Source organism: Myotis yumanensis, unplaced genomic scaffold (assembly GCF_028538775.1).
Source record: "Myotis yumanensis isolate MYYU_CA2020_CCGP unplaced genomic scaffold, mMyoYum1.0.hap1 SCAF_13, whole genome shotgun sequence".
In the NCBI taxonomy this organism is placed as follows: Eukaryota; Metazoa; Chordata; class Mammalia; order Chiroptera; family Vespertilionidae; genus Myotis; species Myotis yumanensis.
The window spans coordinates 12,300,033-12,316,414 of record NW_027223764.1 but is presented as its reverse complement, the minus strand read 5'-3'; the positions used below and the strand labels follow the sequence as shown (position 1 = coordinate 12,316,414).

Here is a 16,382-nt window from a genome sequence, read left to right as displayed (position 1 = left end):
AAAATTCCATACTCCCTGTCAAAAACAGCATCATGTGGTAAGAAAAAGGTTTTGGTCACTTTAAATCCCAGTTCTAGCATTTGCTAAGGACCCTGGGCAAGTTGCTTAATTTCTTCATAGGGACTATTTCCTCCTAAAAAGTTGTGATAAATACCCATCTCAAAAGGTTGTAAGGATTAATACTGACATATGTAAATTATACCACCCCCTCAATCTAGGAGTTTGTAGCACCAAAAGGAAACTAAGGTATGTAACTTCTCTACTTTCTCTGATGAATGCAATCTTCTAATCTCTTCATCCTTAATCCTGAATATTAAGTTATTCTGACTAGGTCTTTCTAGTAAATGAAATAGCTCATTTTCACAAAATTACATAGCAGGTTACTTTGTAAGACGTCAATTTTTATGTCCTAATAATTTTTAAAAATAAAGCCTTTACAAGATTGATGGATCATCAGTTTTAGTAATTATCTGGATCTAAAAAAAGGGGGGCGGGCATGACTACCCTGAGCTTGAGAATACTATATATACACTGATAGTCGCTACTGCATAATTGAACGTCCTAGTTAACATTTAGTGTTGGCTTTGCCAAGGGGGGGAAAGAATTCTTCCTGGCCCATTTACCAGATCTAACAGAAAACTAGTTTTCTTGTGGAATACATCTGATCCTTTTAATTAATCAGTATAGTTCAAAATATATGTACTGGCTGGCCATTTCTTGGTTGTTTTAACTTCTATAGAATCATAAATTAGGAGACATGGCTTAAATGAAGCTCTTTTTAAGTACTGCCAGCTAACTTTCTGAAATTTTGGAATTTTTCCCATTTCCTCAAGCTCTTTGCTATGGAGGAATGCTTAATAGGGCAGTACTTGGGGCACTTAGCTTAGATTTTCAAACCAAGCACAGAATAGCACTGTAAAAACATAAAAGCCATAAAAAATACAAATTTAAGGAGTCAGTTTCTTCTCAATTAGCTTCATCAACACTCTGAAAGCTAGAATCAACTAAGTCTAACAATACTTTTGGAGGGAAAAACTGGGCAAAGGAACCAAAGGGATACTTACTCCTTCCTGCATACTTCTGAGCAATGAACACCTGGACAATTACCATCTATTAAAGACTAGCCTAGCTGCAGACCTCAGGATTCAAAATCTTAGTTTTCCAAGGACTTAAAAGTCAAGCGTTTCCTCCAAGCCTGAATTGTTTCTCTGGTCAGAAATTCACTGCATCTTGCTAAAGTGAGTACAGGGCTTGAAAGGGGGAAAAACAAAACAAAAGCACATCAGTTTCACCAAGAAAGGGAAATCATGAGCCAGCAAAATCACAACCATGACTTTGGGCCTCAAGTTGAAAAGGTAGCTCTTCAAATAGAAAGCAAACCTTTTCTCATAATGAGTATAACCATGGCTTCTTTAGCTGTGCTCTTAAAAAAGACTGAGGATACAAATTATAATTTTAATTCCAGTAACCTAAGTCTGTACTGGTTTCATAAAAATGAACTGGTGAGGTGCTTGGTGGAAGTAAACTACCAGTTTTTATTTCTGGGAACTGACAGAGAATTTAAGTATCCATAATTTGATATTTTTAGCTAGTTCAGCTGTCAACTACCACAAGCCATGTTAGTCTCAGATCTGCTTTACCTCAAGGCCATAATAGAACCACCTCTATGTACATAAGCTGAAAGGCAAGAGGAGGCGATCAAAGAACTTCACAGAAATCTAATATCTTCCATCTGATGTTTTCTTTTGCTATTTATTTTTAGCCAGGCCAAAACAAATTCTTAGAATGTCAATATTGGTTTCTGAACCTCTTAAGAGCATATCTATACAGATATGCTTGTTAAATATCATAATGTAAGGGGATTCAATTACTTGGGTTTTTGTTTGTTTAAACTACGGTATTACCTGTTATTTTGCCTGCTATGCTCTTCCTTTCCACTGCAGTAAAAATTCAGTGTTTAGCTTGCAACTCAAAAATCCTAGATACAAAGAATGTTCATATTTACTTGTAAATTACCATTTATAGTAATTGGTTGCTTCACAGTATAATACAAATACTTAATACAATTCAACAGGTATTTATAGAACTCTAAAGATTTTAAAATATAAACCTTGTTGGGTTTTAATAATTTTATATTTCAGTTAATATCAAAGTTAAGGCAAAGTCAAATCAAAGCTTTAAAAATATTTTTTGCCTGAATTTGCAAGTGGTTTTGTCTCTTTCAAGAATTACAATCTACAGACACACAATTTACAAAACTATGGTTTTTCCTTTGTTATTTGGTTTTCCTTTGCTACAGTAAAGGCAGGCTCACTCAGTATTAGAACTGCATTGTAGTGGAAACATACACATGGCACCCTTTTGTGAAAAACAAGCATTTTTTAAAAAATGAGTTATTACAATAGATGGATGCATTTCATTTTAGTTTGATGCCTAGTCTTCATAACTGGGCTAAGAAAACTGCCACTTATTAATGTAATTTTTCCTTCATTTCAAAAACTGCTTTTATACAGGGTGGACAAATCCGTATGGTAAAAGACATGCAAGTTATGATTGTTACAATAGCTTTAACTCAAAAGAATGTCACAATGGCATAGTAAACCTACTTTTGTGCACCCCTGTATTTACCCAAAAACATGGTTCTCAGCCAGAGATGTGCATCAGAATCACCTGTGGAGTGACAGCTATATCTTGGCTTAGATGATTCTGAGGTAGGATCCAGGAATTCCTCTTTAATTTTAAACAAGCATTAGGGATGATTTTATTATAACCTGTATCCCCTTCCCATCAAGAAACATGCCTAAGACATTCTAATATAAAAATCTTAACCTTTACTAGGGTGTACTTATAAAGTTTGATAACATTTCAGTAGCATGTTTATAATTAGGGGCCAAATTGTAAGCAATGGGCATCATTATACATTTTGATATGAATTATTGTTCAAATTAAGGAAAAAAGATCAGGGGCTGGGGGTGGTCAGGGAGAGGTCAATGGGGGAAAGGGAGATATATGTAACACTTTAAACAATAAAGAATTTAAGAAAAAAAAGGAAGATCAGATATTCACCATTACCACTCTGCACAGTAATAGCTAAACACTTCTATAGTGCTTACCACATGCCAGATACTCCACTAAGCACTTTACACATATTAACTCATTCATCCTTACAATTTATTGAAACAAATTATTCTACAGCTGAAAAGTGAATCAAAGAGGAGTTATACACACAGGTAATAAATAAGGAAGCCAGGATTCAAACAGCAGTCTGATTCAAGTCCTTGCTCTTCTAATATGGTCTTTCTACATATTAATTTAAAAAGCATGTTATCTGTGATTAATACTACAATTTTAAAGTTTACATATTTGGGGAACGTTAGAACTGGTCTTGAAGAATTCTTCAACTGTTCAATAACAACAAAGTCAAATGTCAAGTTCTGAAAAGATGTATGCAACCATAGCTATTTGGGAGCCCTAAATGACTGACAGCACGATCTGTTAGTTACTGAGCTTGTCAAGCCTTTCTTGATGGGAAATTACATTAAGCTTCATAAGACCAAGTGTTATATTTGGTTTCAGAATATTGAGAGCTTAACCACCATCATTTGTAAAAAGGTATTGGTATTATTATGAGATGCTACCCATTAAGCATCTTCTCGACTTTAACATGACACAAGACAGATACTCTCTCCAGGAGTCTTAACTTTTCTTTTAATCCAAAGACACTATCATCATCCTGGTATCTCGGACTTTTCAGAGCCACATCTAGGTCTTTTGACACAAGATCTCATGCTACATATGCCTATTTTAAAAAATATATTTTATAGAATATGGTCACCTTTACTCTTTTCTCCTCCTACTGCAAAGCCCTCCAGAAAAATTAATGTACAGAAAGGAAGGCCCATAGGGTCAAACAAAGCACAAGTCTCAACACAAGTCTTGCCTACACAAACATCAGGTGAGTGATAAACATACCAAGGTAATCTCACCAAAAACCATTTGGTGTGGCCACTCAATTATACCAAATGTCTGTCCTGTGGTTTTTCATTAAAAGGGTACAATTGCAATCCTTCAAGGATACTGTTGATTAGTATGTTACAATTAATAACGAGAGCTTTAGTATATTTTATTTATAAGTTTTTCAAGCTATGTGGCCCTTTTTCTACTGTAATTTGTACCTTGTATGTAAAAAATGTTTCACCTTTTTTTCTATCATATGTGCGCTACTCAGTGCCCAAAAATGAAAGGAAAAAGTAATCTCCTGGGTTGGGAGGTGGAAAGGCAAGATGAAAAATTCTACCTCACCACTATCCTCCTGAAAGTTTCAATTTACCAAAAGAATTAAAATACATGAAATAAAAAATATTATTTTCCCGGTAGCAAAAATTTATAAAATCCAAACAGAGCACAAGCCCTTAAAATTGGTTTGCCCTTTAGAATCTAATTCTTTATGTCTAATGGAAGGGGAGTAGGTAAGGATTTATCGAAACCTTTAACATACTCGTTTTCTTTTGCAGAAATGATGTATGCAAGTACAGTGAGGCTTAATCATTATCAATGCTGGGAGCTACTAGTAAGATTTTACCTTTGTCATAACACACCCTGGAGATTTTAAAAACACTTTATTTAATAAAAGTTAAACATACAAAAACTGAAATGAACACATCCTGAAAATCACTGACTTCCATTAACAGGAAGACACTTTTCTATGCATATATTTGGCTTAAACTCAACTCAGGATAAATGTGATGTTCACTTATACCAGCAAATGCTGACAACTTGATCTAGTAAACAAAAATTACAAACTCAGCTACATGAACATAATATACAGGGGATTATGGTCAGATTAATGCACAAGAAATACAGTCAATTTTTAATGACGAAACATTCAGTACTCTTGTTCATTAATTTAGCCGTTTTTTTTCTTTTTTTTTACAAAAATAGTATCTACACTGTATACAGGGCTATACATCAGCTTTTTGTTTTCTCATATAAACATTTCACATCCAAAAAAATGGTACCACTACCCTATGTGAAAAACCAACACAGGAGGAGGCGAAAATTAGAAAAGGTAGCTGGTGCTAAAACATGGTTTTTTACATAAAACTAAAACTCAATGAAAAGAATAAAAGAGCTAGATACATTTTAGAGATGGTCTTAACAGGCTTAGGAAACAAGTTATTAAAGGAAAAACCTGAAAACAGAATTGGACTTTTACAAGTTAACTTATTTTTTAGGTTTAATTGGCCAATAGCCAAGTTTAAGTTGAAGGTAAGAAAAAAAAAAATCTCTGTAAAGTTTGGTGTTTTGCCTTGATATTCCAGTGAATTGCTTTCAGAATATGTGGCAAGCTTTAAGGTACTGAAAGTTCCAGGTTAGGACTTTACAAAATGTATGGGGCCTGATATCAGGAAGATCAACAATTCATCTAAGTGCTTTATTTAAGCAGCATCTATCTAGAAAAGTTGCGTTACCCAACAAACTTTGAGGAAACTGTGGTAGTAGTAATGAACCAAGTTAAATGAATAGCGGTTATCAAATGCAATTTCTTCAAGTTTCATTCTATTGAAGTCAAACAATGACAACAATGGTATCTTCCTTACTCATCTAACAAATAATTTACCTTTAGAAAAATATAAGGATAAAAAGGTAAATGTAAAGCCCTGCAGAGATGAAATCCAACAGTTTTTCTGATTATTGAGGCATCAAATGCCTGACATTGTATTTAGAGGTATCTTGATACTGTGTCATAGGTTTATCAGCAATTCCACAAGTTCCTACTCCAACTTTGCCAGTTACACTCTCAGGTGAAGCAAAAATACTCCTCTTTACCTAGGGGAAATGAAACAAACCATTCTTGATTAGTTTTGGAAACAATAAAAATTACAAAATATACTTAGGAGAAAAAGAACCTGAATGCTCTTTTAAATAAAATCTACCAATGATGTCCAGCATAAAGGCATGTTAACAAAGCAAATGTGGTACAACACAACCTCTTGTACGTGGTAAAACAGCAAATAATTTTTTCAAATTTTAGTTTACAGAAAGGAAAAAAACTAGATCTTTTGTAATTCCTGATATAAATTCTCATTTATAGTATTTCTATTGTAGAGACAGTGGCTAATGTAGATTCTTTCAATAAGCCAAACTGAAGATTGAAGAGAATTCTGAATTTAAGATCCAGTCATGTATTTTTAAAAATCTGTGTACCTCCTTTTTCATTTTAATGACAGCCGCGCTTTTCAAATTTACAAAATATGATGACAGGATTTACTAACCTGGCCTTTTTTGTTTTTAGAATAGGCCCTGTTGTTGAACTGTTGCCATTTCACTTTCTGGTCCTCTCTCTCCTGCTCAAGTTCTTTTATTCTCTGTGCTTTTTTCAAAGCTTTCTTCTTTTTATATTCACGCTGCTGAGCAATCATTTCTTTTCTGTGTGGATATAACAACTAAATGTCAACTCTTAAGATTTAAAACACGACTTCCTGGGGATATTTAATAATACAAAAAAAAAAAAAAAAGAAAAGAACGAAAATGAATAAACTTACATACTCTTCTCATGAATAAAAGCACTAACATCAATGCCAATGACCCAGTGCTACTAATAAATGTTATTTGAAATATATCGCGCATACTTGGAAACTTTCAAACATAACAGTAATCTATTGCCCATCTAAATAAAATATTTCAACTATGACTTTTTAGCTGATGTTTACATAGCTTTTGCCAGTTGTGTTTTAGGAATAAGATGAGTGTCAACAGATGTCTAAACCTTCTATTAATTTCTAAGTGGACAGTTAGCAAGTGTAAAATGCTGCATTTGCAAATAGTGTATGAAGAGATTAGAGGAACATAAATCCCTATTTCATTTAGATTGGAAGAGCACAGGAGCACAAAGGGAAATCAGAGCTAACAATTCTTAACACAAAAGCAACTGGGGTTTTCCAAAATCGGTAAATAAGATTAGAGCCTAAAGCTCCCATAGTAAGTTCTGCTTAGTTAACACTGAGGTCTCACCAAAAAAAGGATGAAGAAGAGGTCTTTAAAAAGAGGTAATAAGATCTAGATTCCTTTGTATCATATAATCACCACTATGAAGCCAAGTGTGGCTTTTCATACGTCAAAAATTAAAAATAAGAGATGCTCTATAATCGGATTTTCTTATTGGGTTGCTTAAATCAAATGTAATTTTAATAGATGACAATTTTCTTAAATTCAAATATATTTATGTAGCAACTTAAGTTTTGAAAACTCTTTGACAAATCCAAAAATGTAGATACTATTTCCCTGTTTTACAGACGAGGAAACAGAAGATAGGCAACTTGCTCAAAGTCATACCTTCTAGTATGACTAACTCCTTTTCTTTTCAGATCTCTAAAGTTTAGATGTCATTTTCTTAAAGTAATTTCCCCGAATGCCTAAGTGCAGTTTAGGTACCTGTTCTTTGTTCCCTTAAAGTACCCATTATGTTTCATTCATAAACTCAGTCAGGACAAGGTCCAAGTTAGTTTTCTTCACTGTTGTGGAACTCCAGCATCTGGGTTAGTGATAGTATATATAGTATCCACTTAAAAAATACTTACTAAATGCCTAAGTGGAAACCCAAATGTCCTCACCTTACCCAGGCATACAAATACAGAGAATGAATAACCTTATATTGCTAATCTTCAAAATAATGGTAAGCAGTATTATAACCTTCTTACCCTAAACTAGCCTGCACAGATTCTGCAGACCACCTCAAATACCCAAATGGGGACGATTACACTTAAAATGCTAAAAACACACTTACTTGGACATGGGTTTGCTGCCACTGTCCTCCTTTGCCTTCCTTCCTTCTTCTACAGGCTTCAGGTTCAACAGTGGAGTCACTTCAGCATTGCCATAGCCAGCAAAGGTGATTGCAGCAGTGCCGTTTTCTTCATCTATCTCCTCAATCTCCGCTTCATAACACCTGTAAAGATATCATGGCTGTAAGCAGGTGAGTAAAGGTTTAGTACTCAGCCTACAAGACTTACACTGTAGTGATTCAACTATTACATGTGCTTAAAATAAAAGTTCTGTAATCAAATGACCCTTTGGCAAAGATAATGCAAGAGTGGTTGGAGTTAGCCATCTGGTATCCTAAAAGGAAGTCCTAATCAATATTTGCCAGGAAAGTCTCTTACATGTCTACTAACAGTGCTTTAGTCAATCTCTTTGAGAAAAGATATTTCTTATAGGAATAATTTCAGTGTGTGTACTTCATGGACATCTAAGACAGCCAACCATTCACTCAATTTTCAATTTGAGGAAAAAAGAATTTAGATTATTTTTTAAAATATCCATTTTCCTCTGCTTTCAGTTTTCTTTCCTTTGGGATCTTAGCCATTCTTCTGCCCCAAAATTTAATCCAAAACTAAAAACTAAACTGTATTAATAGTAACCACCCAAGAATCAAATTGGCTCTATTAACCACATTGGCTATATAGAAAGATTAAAACAGGGTAGTCGAACTGAATAAAAACATCTTACCATTGTATATTAATATTTCATGTTATAGTTAGTTTTTTTCTACACTTACTGTCCATCTTCACTCCAGATTGCCATACATTTGTCCCCTACTTTCCATGAATGAGTGGGCTGAGCAGAAGCAAAACAGTCTGAACTTGCAAGAGTTTCTGAAGGTTGAGTTGACAGAAGGTCTTTGGTTAGTTCTATAACTTCCTAGAAAGGAAAACCAAAAACCATAACATTATTTTTATAATTCACATTGTCACCTATTTTCAACAAGCAAGTTCTTTCATTTTTTGATGACAACAGCTCTCACCATATAGCACTTACATACTCTACAGTTATTTGTAGTTCATAACAAAAGTATAGTGTATGTACTGTGATTATCCCCATGCATAAACTGAGATACAGTATTTTATACAGTGTGGAGCTGAGATTTAAACCCAGACAGTTGCCTTTCAACTTAATCTCAAAAACTAGTAGAAATAATTGGGTAGACTTGAGCTTATACCATGCACTATTTCTAAGTGTCAATTTTAGCTGACCAGATCTTTGCAAAGATGAGAAATAGTCAATTATGAAGGCCTGAGCTAGATTCAAGGTCACTTATATCATGTCATATATGTATTTCATGACTATTGTTTTACAGGGTATTACAGTACTATTAAATGCCTAGCCAACATGCCCCATACCCCCAAGCCCCAAAACACTTGAAACAGCCTTGTATCTGTAGTAATAAAAATGTTCCTGCTCATACATATTTCTACTAAAATACTGTAGGTATATATAAAAAGCCATTAGTCTTCCTATTCATTTATTATAAAGCTTACCTCATCCAGGTAAGCAAGTTACCAGGTTAGATTGAAAATATCCCAATACCTAAATGTTACACATATTAGCACATCTTCATTTAAAAGGAAAAAAAATAAATGTTAACACACACAGGCAAGCAATATCTTTCTGTGTGGCAAATATTTTTTGTAATTCAGGCTTATACTTATTGGCTTCATTTGAAGGTATTTGGGAAGGCTGGTTAAAAAACTCAAGGAATAGTACAAATTGATAGATCAGCTACATTTTTGAAATAGTACAAATTGATAGATGTTACCTATCTGCTATAATTTTACTCTAAATTAAACAATCCATATTATGTATCATCTTATCTGACTTAAAAACCTGCATAACTGTTCCCCTACTACTGCATACAAAATACCTTAAAATATCATGTGTTTTTTGGGATAAACATTACCAAGTTAAACTCTGCACTGAGTTTCTTCTGGCTCCCATTGAGGTTTTATAAATAGTACTTCTGGTTCAGTAGCCAAGAAAGTTAAATATTACCTCTCACCTAAGATTCTATATCTTCCTGGCTATTTCTGAAAAACGAGTATTTGAGCCTAAAAATGGGGGGAATGTTAAGCTCTTAGAGGAAGATCAGTTTTGTGAATTAAATTTTGTGAATAAAAAACTAGAAAACTCAGATTTAAATTCAGTAGAGTAGTATCTTTAATGAACTTTTATCAGGTGCCAAGTAGCCATTCAGATACCATTTAATTAGATGAACTTTTGCATATAAAGCAAATAAAGCAAAGACCTTCCAAATAAATATATCATGTATTATACAAAGGAGAGTAAATTATCAGTCCTGTTTTTAATAAACCACTTTAAGGGCTAGGAATGTAATCTAATCTAAGCCTGACTCAAGAGCCCATACAACCTCTATCATTAAATAATTCCATCTAACTAGGGATGATCATTTACCTACTAATGCACAAACGTGAATTCTGCATTTGTAGGTTGAAGATTTAGAACTCTACTATTCTTAGGATAGATGCCTATCCTATTTTCATAAGAAAATACATTTTCACCAAAGAAAGGGGTCCTAAAAAGTTATAATTTTCAGAGCCCTGCACTGAAATGACGTTTTAAAAAATCCACAGCATTTATCCCTAGTTGTCCTTTTACTGTGCCATATTTTACATACCTCACCCAACAAACTATGAAGACCCTTCTAAATTTTTTCCTTCACATGTGCATACTGACCAAATTATTAGAGAGAAACTATTTTATGTATGAGGGGGTTCTTAAAGGTACATACCATTAATTACTTTTCCTCCCCCAAGTCTGAGTTCTGAAACTGCTCCTTCATTGACAGATGGGCAGCAGTTACAGTAATCGGCAATTCCAGGAAGCATCAGATGTTGTGATCTACATATCAGCAGGTCAAAGGGGATGCACTCAAGCACTCTGCTTACTGAAGGAAGGCGTTTCGGGGATGCAGAGAGCCACTGTAATATATGAGACAAGTGACTTGACCCCTGCCTCCTTTAGAACCAGTTTTATTCAGCAAAACAGCTTAATAAATTGACTATTTTTGTGATTATCATAGACTGCCTGGGGAGCTAGTCAGCTAGCTAGCCTGGATTTTACTATACCCACTTTTTTAAGTGAAAAAAGAAAGGCAACTAGAACTTCAGTAGATCAATTTGCTGCCTGCTGAGTAACTTTATTCTATAGGAAAGACAGTATATAAAGAGATAAAAATGGAAGCCTTACTGGCAAAATGGAAGTCATTGATAAAATGCAGAAAGAGTATTTGTCGTAAGTGAAAGGGCAAATTGATAACCAGAATAAGACATTCCATAAGAGAAACACAAGAAAACAAAGAAGGCCACAAACTCAATCAGTCTGACCAGACTTTTCAGCAAACATAAAAGGCAGTATTAAACATGTTAAGCGCCCATCCTGTTTTGTCTTCCGGATGGTAAGTATAGTGTCAGTCACCGGTGACTGACTGGGCGCTTAACGTGTTAAGTATCAATGACCTGAGGTATATCCCAGAAAGCAGAGAAAGAAAAAAAAAAAGAATTTTAAACCCATGCTAAATAGAAGCTATAACTAGTCAATAGAGACAACAATTATAGGTAGAAGCAGATATCCAAACACTTACCAGAATTTTATCTAATCTTAAATGATGCCTTCCACCTTTTAGCAGTTTTTAGTTTACACAGACCTAAATCTAGTGACCAAAATGATTTTTTTCCCTCATGATAGACTAAGAGGAAAAGAAACTGTGATAAGGTTTAATTAGGAAGAACATTCTGTATGGCTACCTGAACTGTTAGAACTTAAGCTTCTAAATCTGTGCCAACCAATAAGGTAGTCATACAGGCTATTTCATTACCTAAAATTAAAGAATCAGATTTTTAGCCATATTTTAAACATTCAATAGCCACATGCGCCTAGTGACTCCAGTATTGCACAGCAGATACAGAACATTTTCATCATTTCAGAAAGTTCTATTGTACAGTGCTGTTCTGATGGTTATAGAAGTGATTTTACAGATAAATGAGCCCCCCAGGGCATTTGTGTTCTTACTACAAGACCTATCAGAACTTCCACTACAGATCATGTCAGTATAAGGCAATTCTGTCCAAGCTCTGACAATTTATTCTAGAAATATTAAAAAGACCTCATAATCATGCTGTTTCAACCTTCACCCCCAACTTCCCCTCGATCAGTTCCACACAGACCCTTTCTCCCACTGCCCAGGAGGCAATATATACAACCTTGCACACAATGTTTCTTTTTTATTTCTTAAAGAAAAAAAAAGGGACTGCTTTTAAATTGGTGAAAGATGGGACGTGCCAGGATCTTCCCTTGAGGCAAGAAGTTGGTCTCGGAGTGGGGAAGATTGCTCTCCAAACATTTCTTCTTATTGACTAGCACCCTAAAATCTATTGGCCTGACTTCTACAAATTGAAAAAGGGTCCCGTTTTCTGTGTTTTTAAAAATAACATACCAGGCAAGTTTTGTTCAGTGATTAGAGTCAACCTGGGGGCTGCAGTGTCTCAGGTTCTGTTCCCGGTCAAGGGCACGTACCCAGGTTGCAGGTTCCCCAGCTCCGGTAGGAGCTTGTGCAGGAGGCAACCAATCAATTCATCTCTCTCACATGATGCTTCTCTTTCCTCCCTTCCTTCCACTTTCTCTATAAATCAATGGAAAAAGATATCCTCAGGTGAAGATTAAAAACAAACAAACAAATACCATCGCAGCAACTTCATTAGAGTTTATCCTAAATCTAGAATTTGAACCTGAAAATATTCAACATCTTAATTATGCCCACATAAGCTCTTTCAGAATCCTGAATCTGGACTTCATGTAAAATAATTTTCATTTGTTTGCAGTTCTAATATTCCTAAAATATTAATAACTTTAAAAAGCAAAAGATGATAGAGGGAAAGAATTACTTAGATAAGACAAAGATGATTCAAGTTTTGTACTGAATCAGTAAAGAAAGAGCATCTAATAAAAACACCTTTTAAAAGTTTCCAAAACATGAGGTTCAAAACTTTAAGTCTCAAATTTGTTAAGATGGAAGTCATATATATTTACAAATCTTTTATGTGGAGTTTTCATTAATCAACCTAGTGTTCTGAGAAATAATAGATATTTACTATTATGACTTCATTTGTCTTGAGACAACCCCTGCCCAGGACAGGATTTTAAAAGCAGGTTTCATACATACTGAACTCTCCCATGACAAACAAAACAAGTTAGTATCCCTTTCACATAGATTCAATTTAACTTCAACAAGTGTCAACAACTACACTGAAAAACCTACCCTTTAAGTTCAAACATGAAGTAACATTTATGCAGAAAACAAGTATCTTTTATGTTTTTATAATGTGCTTTCAATACGAAGTGTTACCTGCTAGCTTTGATACACACACACTCTCTCATTTTCAAAGACTTGTGGCATTAAAAAGTATTTTAATCAGGTTTTATCTTTCTCCTTTAATTTTAGTTACTTTTTGAACTAAACTTCCTTTGTCAGGTCTTTAAATGTAAAAGTACTTTCCACTGTAAAGTTATATACCTCTTCTCTAGTAAATCTGAGACTTCTAAAATCAACTTATTATTATTAAATGAACACACAAGATTTACATAACAAAGGACAATGCTTCACTCCTTTTGATGTATGCAAACTGAGGAAACAACCCTACTTTTACAGCCAAGGATGCCTATGCGAATGTACACAAAGGGAAAGGGTAAACACCACCTCCAAGGAGTGCCTTGGACACCTGTAGTTCTAAGCAAGAAATCATTTGAAAACGACAGAACTACTCTTTTTGTATAATGTAGCGGTAAGTGACCCCTCATACTTACTTGTAAATCTTTTTTTAATTTTAGCAAATCTTCATTTTCTCCATTTCCAGACAGGGCAGCTTCAACTTGCTGGAGTTGAGCTTTGTAGCTTGCCAGCTGTTTTGCTAGATCCTCTGACATCTGGAGGGGAAAAGGGCAAGGCCTTGAAAACTGAACAACAAAAACACGAAAAACATTGCCCTAGCCCAGCCGTGGGCAAACTACGGCCCGCGGGCCGAATCCGGCCCGTTTGAAATGAATAAACCTAAAAAAAAAAAAAAAGACCGTACCCTTTTATGTAATGATGTTTACTTTGAATTTATATTAGTTCACACAAACACTCCATCCATGCTTTTGTTCCGGCCCTCCGGTCCAGTTTAAGAACCCATTGTGGCCCTCGAGTCAAAAAGTTTGCCCACCCCTGCCCTGGCAAGTTGTGCTCAGTGGGTAGAGCCTCTGTCCACACACTGACGGTTCTGGGTTCCATGGCAGTCAAGGCTGCAGGCCCTGACCCCCAGCACCTGGGGGAGGCAACCAATGGATGTTTCTCTCTCTCTGTCTCCCCTTTCCTTCCACTCTATCTCTGAAAAAAAAAAAAAAAATCAATAGAAAAATATTCACGGGTAAAGATTAACCAAGGAAAAAAAAAAAGACAGAAAAATATCCGCAGGTGAAGATTAACAACAAAAAAGCCCACAAACATTTAAAAAAAAAATTCCTTGTCTGCCTGAATTAACCTTACCAATGTCGCTCCCAACTCATTGCAATTCATTGCAGCTTAGTTTATCACCATCACCTCTACTCCTAGTTTCAGAGAAAAGCTGATGTGGGAACTAGAGAAATTCTAATTTTCTTTAAATTCCTGTAATAAGGAAAGCATTGTGGTCGGTTCATTTAAAAGGATTATTATATCGTCACCGGCCTCCCCCCTCAAAAGACAGTAATCTGTTGGAGTGAAGACTTCTAAAAATATATTTACTACAAGCACTAAAGAATTCTTCCAAAGCCAAATAGGAATGGCTTTTGGATTAACTACACAAATAACTGTCTCTACATGAGTTTCTCTATTAACGAGTGTGTTTAGAAGCTCTTCTCCGAGCTAAAGTCTTCCGCCCAGTCACTTCAATAATGCCGGCTTGTTTCCTTCCGGGCAAGGACCAGCACAAACACTCTCATCTGGGCATTCCGGGACGAGCCTTCCCGCAAGTCCTCCTCCTCCTCCTCCTCTTCCTCCTCCTCCTGGAAGTAAGGTGCGAGCGCATCCGCTCCCGGTGTACGAGCGCACGCCCGGGGCTTCGGGGCCCTCGGTCTCAGCTCCCGTCAACGACAGGCTGGGATCTGGAAGGGCTCCAAGGGGTGCGGGCAGGCCGGGCTGCTCGCCTCCCATCCACCCGCCCCCCAAAGCCCGCCACAACGTGGCCGATCATCTCAGACCTCCAAGTATTTCAAACATCAGCTTCCAGGGACGCCGAGCGGACGCCCGCGGGGCCGGGACCCCCACACTCCCAACAGGCTCCGCCGGAAACGGCCTCGGTCGCCCTTCAGAAGCCTCCCGCGTCCCAGCCCCACCCGACGGGTTCCCCGGCTTAGCCACATTCGCCGCCGCGGCCCGGAGGCCCCGACCCCACCGGCGCCGCTCAGGGCCCAACGCTGGGTCGGAGAGGAGGCCGGGGCTCCCGACACTGTGGCCGGCGGCCAGGCCTCTCCTGCGCGGCCGGCTCCTGGGCCTCGGGCCTCCCTTCCACTCCGGAGAGGCCGCGGCCCGGCGAGGCCTCACTCCTTCCCTCACCGGGTTTGTTACCTTGTGTGGGGTTGGGGTCGGGGCGGCGGGAAGGGGTCGGGGCCAATGAGCCCAGGGGTGGTTGCGGCAACAGTAGCCGCAAGAAAAATCTCCCCGGCGACACCAAGGCGGCGACTCTGAAAAGAACTCGGTCGGCGGTAAGGGGGAGGGGAGGGAAGCCCGGCACTGGGAGGAGGAAAGACAGAGGCGGATGAAATTTCGCGAGAGTTAAAAGCCATCGCGAGACGCTGCTCGAGTCACGTGACTCGTAACGCCCAATAGGCCGCCAGCCCTTACTTGCGTTAGGGACGCAGAGTGGGCGGGGTTTAATGGGACGGAAATTGCGTCGCTGGACGGCGCCTGGCGCGGGTGCAGGTTCGTCCTTCCAGTTCCGGCTGGGCGTCGGGGCGTCGTGGGCTTCTTTTGGGACTGGGTGTCGGCGTCCTGCTTGAGGTTCCCTGGGTAGTCATGGCGCGTACCTACTTCGGCGAGCAGCGCTGGGGGGTGGGAGTAACGGGGTTTAATGCAGCAATCGCACTAGTAGTTGGTTCTCCAAGTGTGGTCGTCCGCTCAAGTTTGAGAACCACCTCTTTTTATAATCATGAAAACCTAAGTCGTAACAACAAAAACCTAAATTGTGGCCCAATCTATTGGAGATGTATTTATTTTAAACCTATTTTGTTAGAACAGATGTGTTTTAAATTCATTATATAGATTCTATCTCGCTTGGTAGAGAACAGTCTTCAAGTTCTAGTCTTGAGTGGTAAACGGTGGTGTGACCGCTTTCATTTGTGTTTAAAAAGGAATGTGGCCTGTCCCGCCCGCGTGGCTCCTTAGTTGAGTGTCGACCTGTGAGCAGGAGGAGGGTCAGGGCACCTGCCGGGTTGTGGGCTTGATCCCTAGTGTGGGGAGTGCAGGAGGCGGCTAATCAATGATACTCTCTCATTGATATTTCTCTCTCTCCCTC

General features: G+C 37.5%; 1 protein-coding gene across 1 annotated transcript; it reads right to left on the bottom strand.

Annotated features, from left to right (window-relative positions):
- Positions 1 to 3,149: 3,149 nt before the first annotated feature.
- On the bottom strand, positions 3,150 to 15,593 carry SMNDC1 (survival motor neuron domain containing 1). Its single transcript, XM_070432313.1, has 6 exons — positions 15,437 to 15,593; positions 13,657 to 13,776; positions 8,558 to 8,700; positions 7,787 to 7,948; positions 6,276 to 6,429; positions 3,150 to 5,829 (listed from the first exon to the last, which is right to left on the bottom strand). The coding sequence occupies exons 2-6, from the start codon at positions 13,774 to 13,776 to the stop codon at positions 5,692 to 5,694; spliced, it is 717 nt and encodes a 238-aa protein (XP_070288414.1). The 5' UTR covers positions 15,437 to 15,593; the 3' UTR covers positions 3,150 to 5,691.
- Positions 15,594 to 16,382: the final 789 nt, after the last annotated feature.

What these genes read in the sequence shown, in the direction of transcription:
- SMNDC1 (XM_070432313.1), bottom strand. Translation starts at nt 13,776, where the DNA reads ATGTCAGAGGATCTAGCAAAACAGCTGGCAAGCTACAAAGCTCAACTC. An exon ending in AATTAAAAAAAGATTTACAA is followed by an intron (nt 8,701 to 13,656) that starts GTAAGTATGAGG and finishes TTTCCTTTCTAG; the next exon opens with GAAGTTATAGAACTAACCAA. An exon ending in ATCTGGAGTGAAGATGGACA is followed by an intron (nt 7,949 to 8,557) that starts GTAAGTGTAGAA and finishes ATATCTTTACAG; the next exon opens with GTGTTATGAAGCGGAGATTG.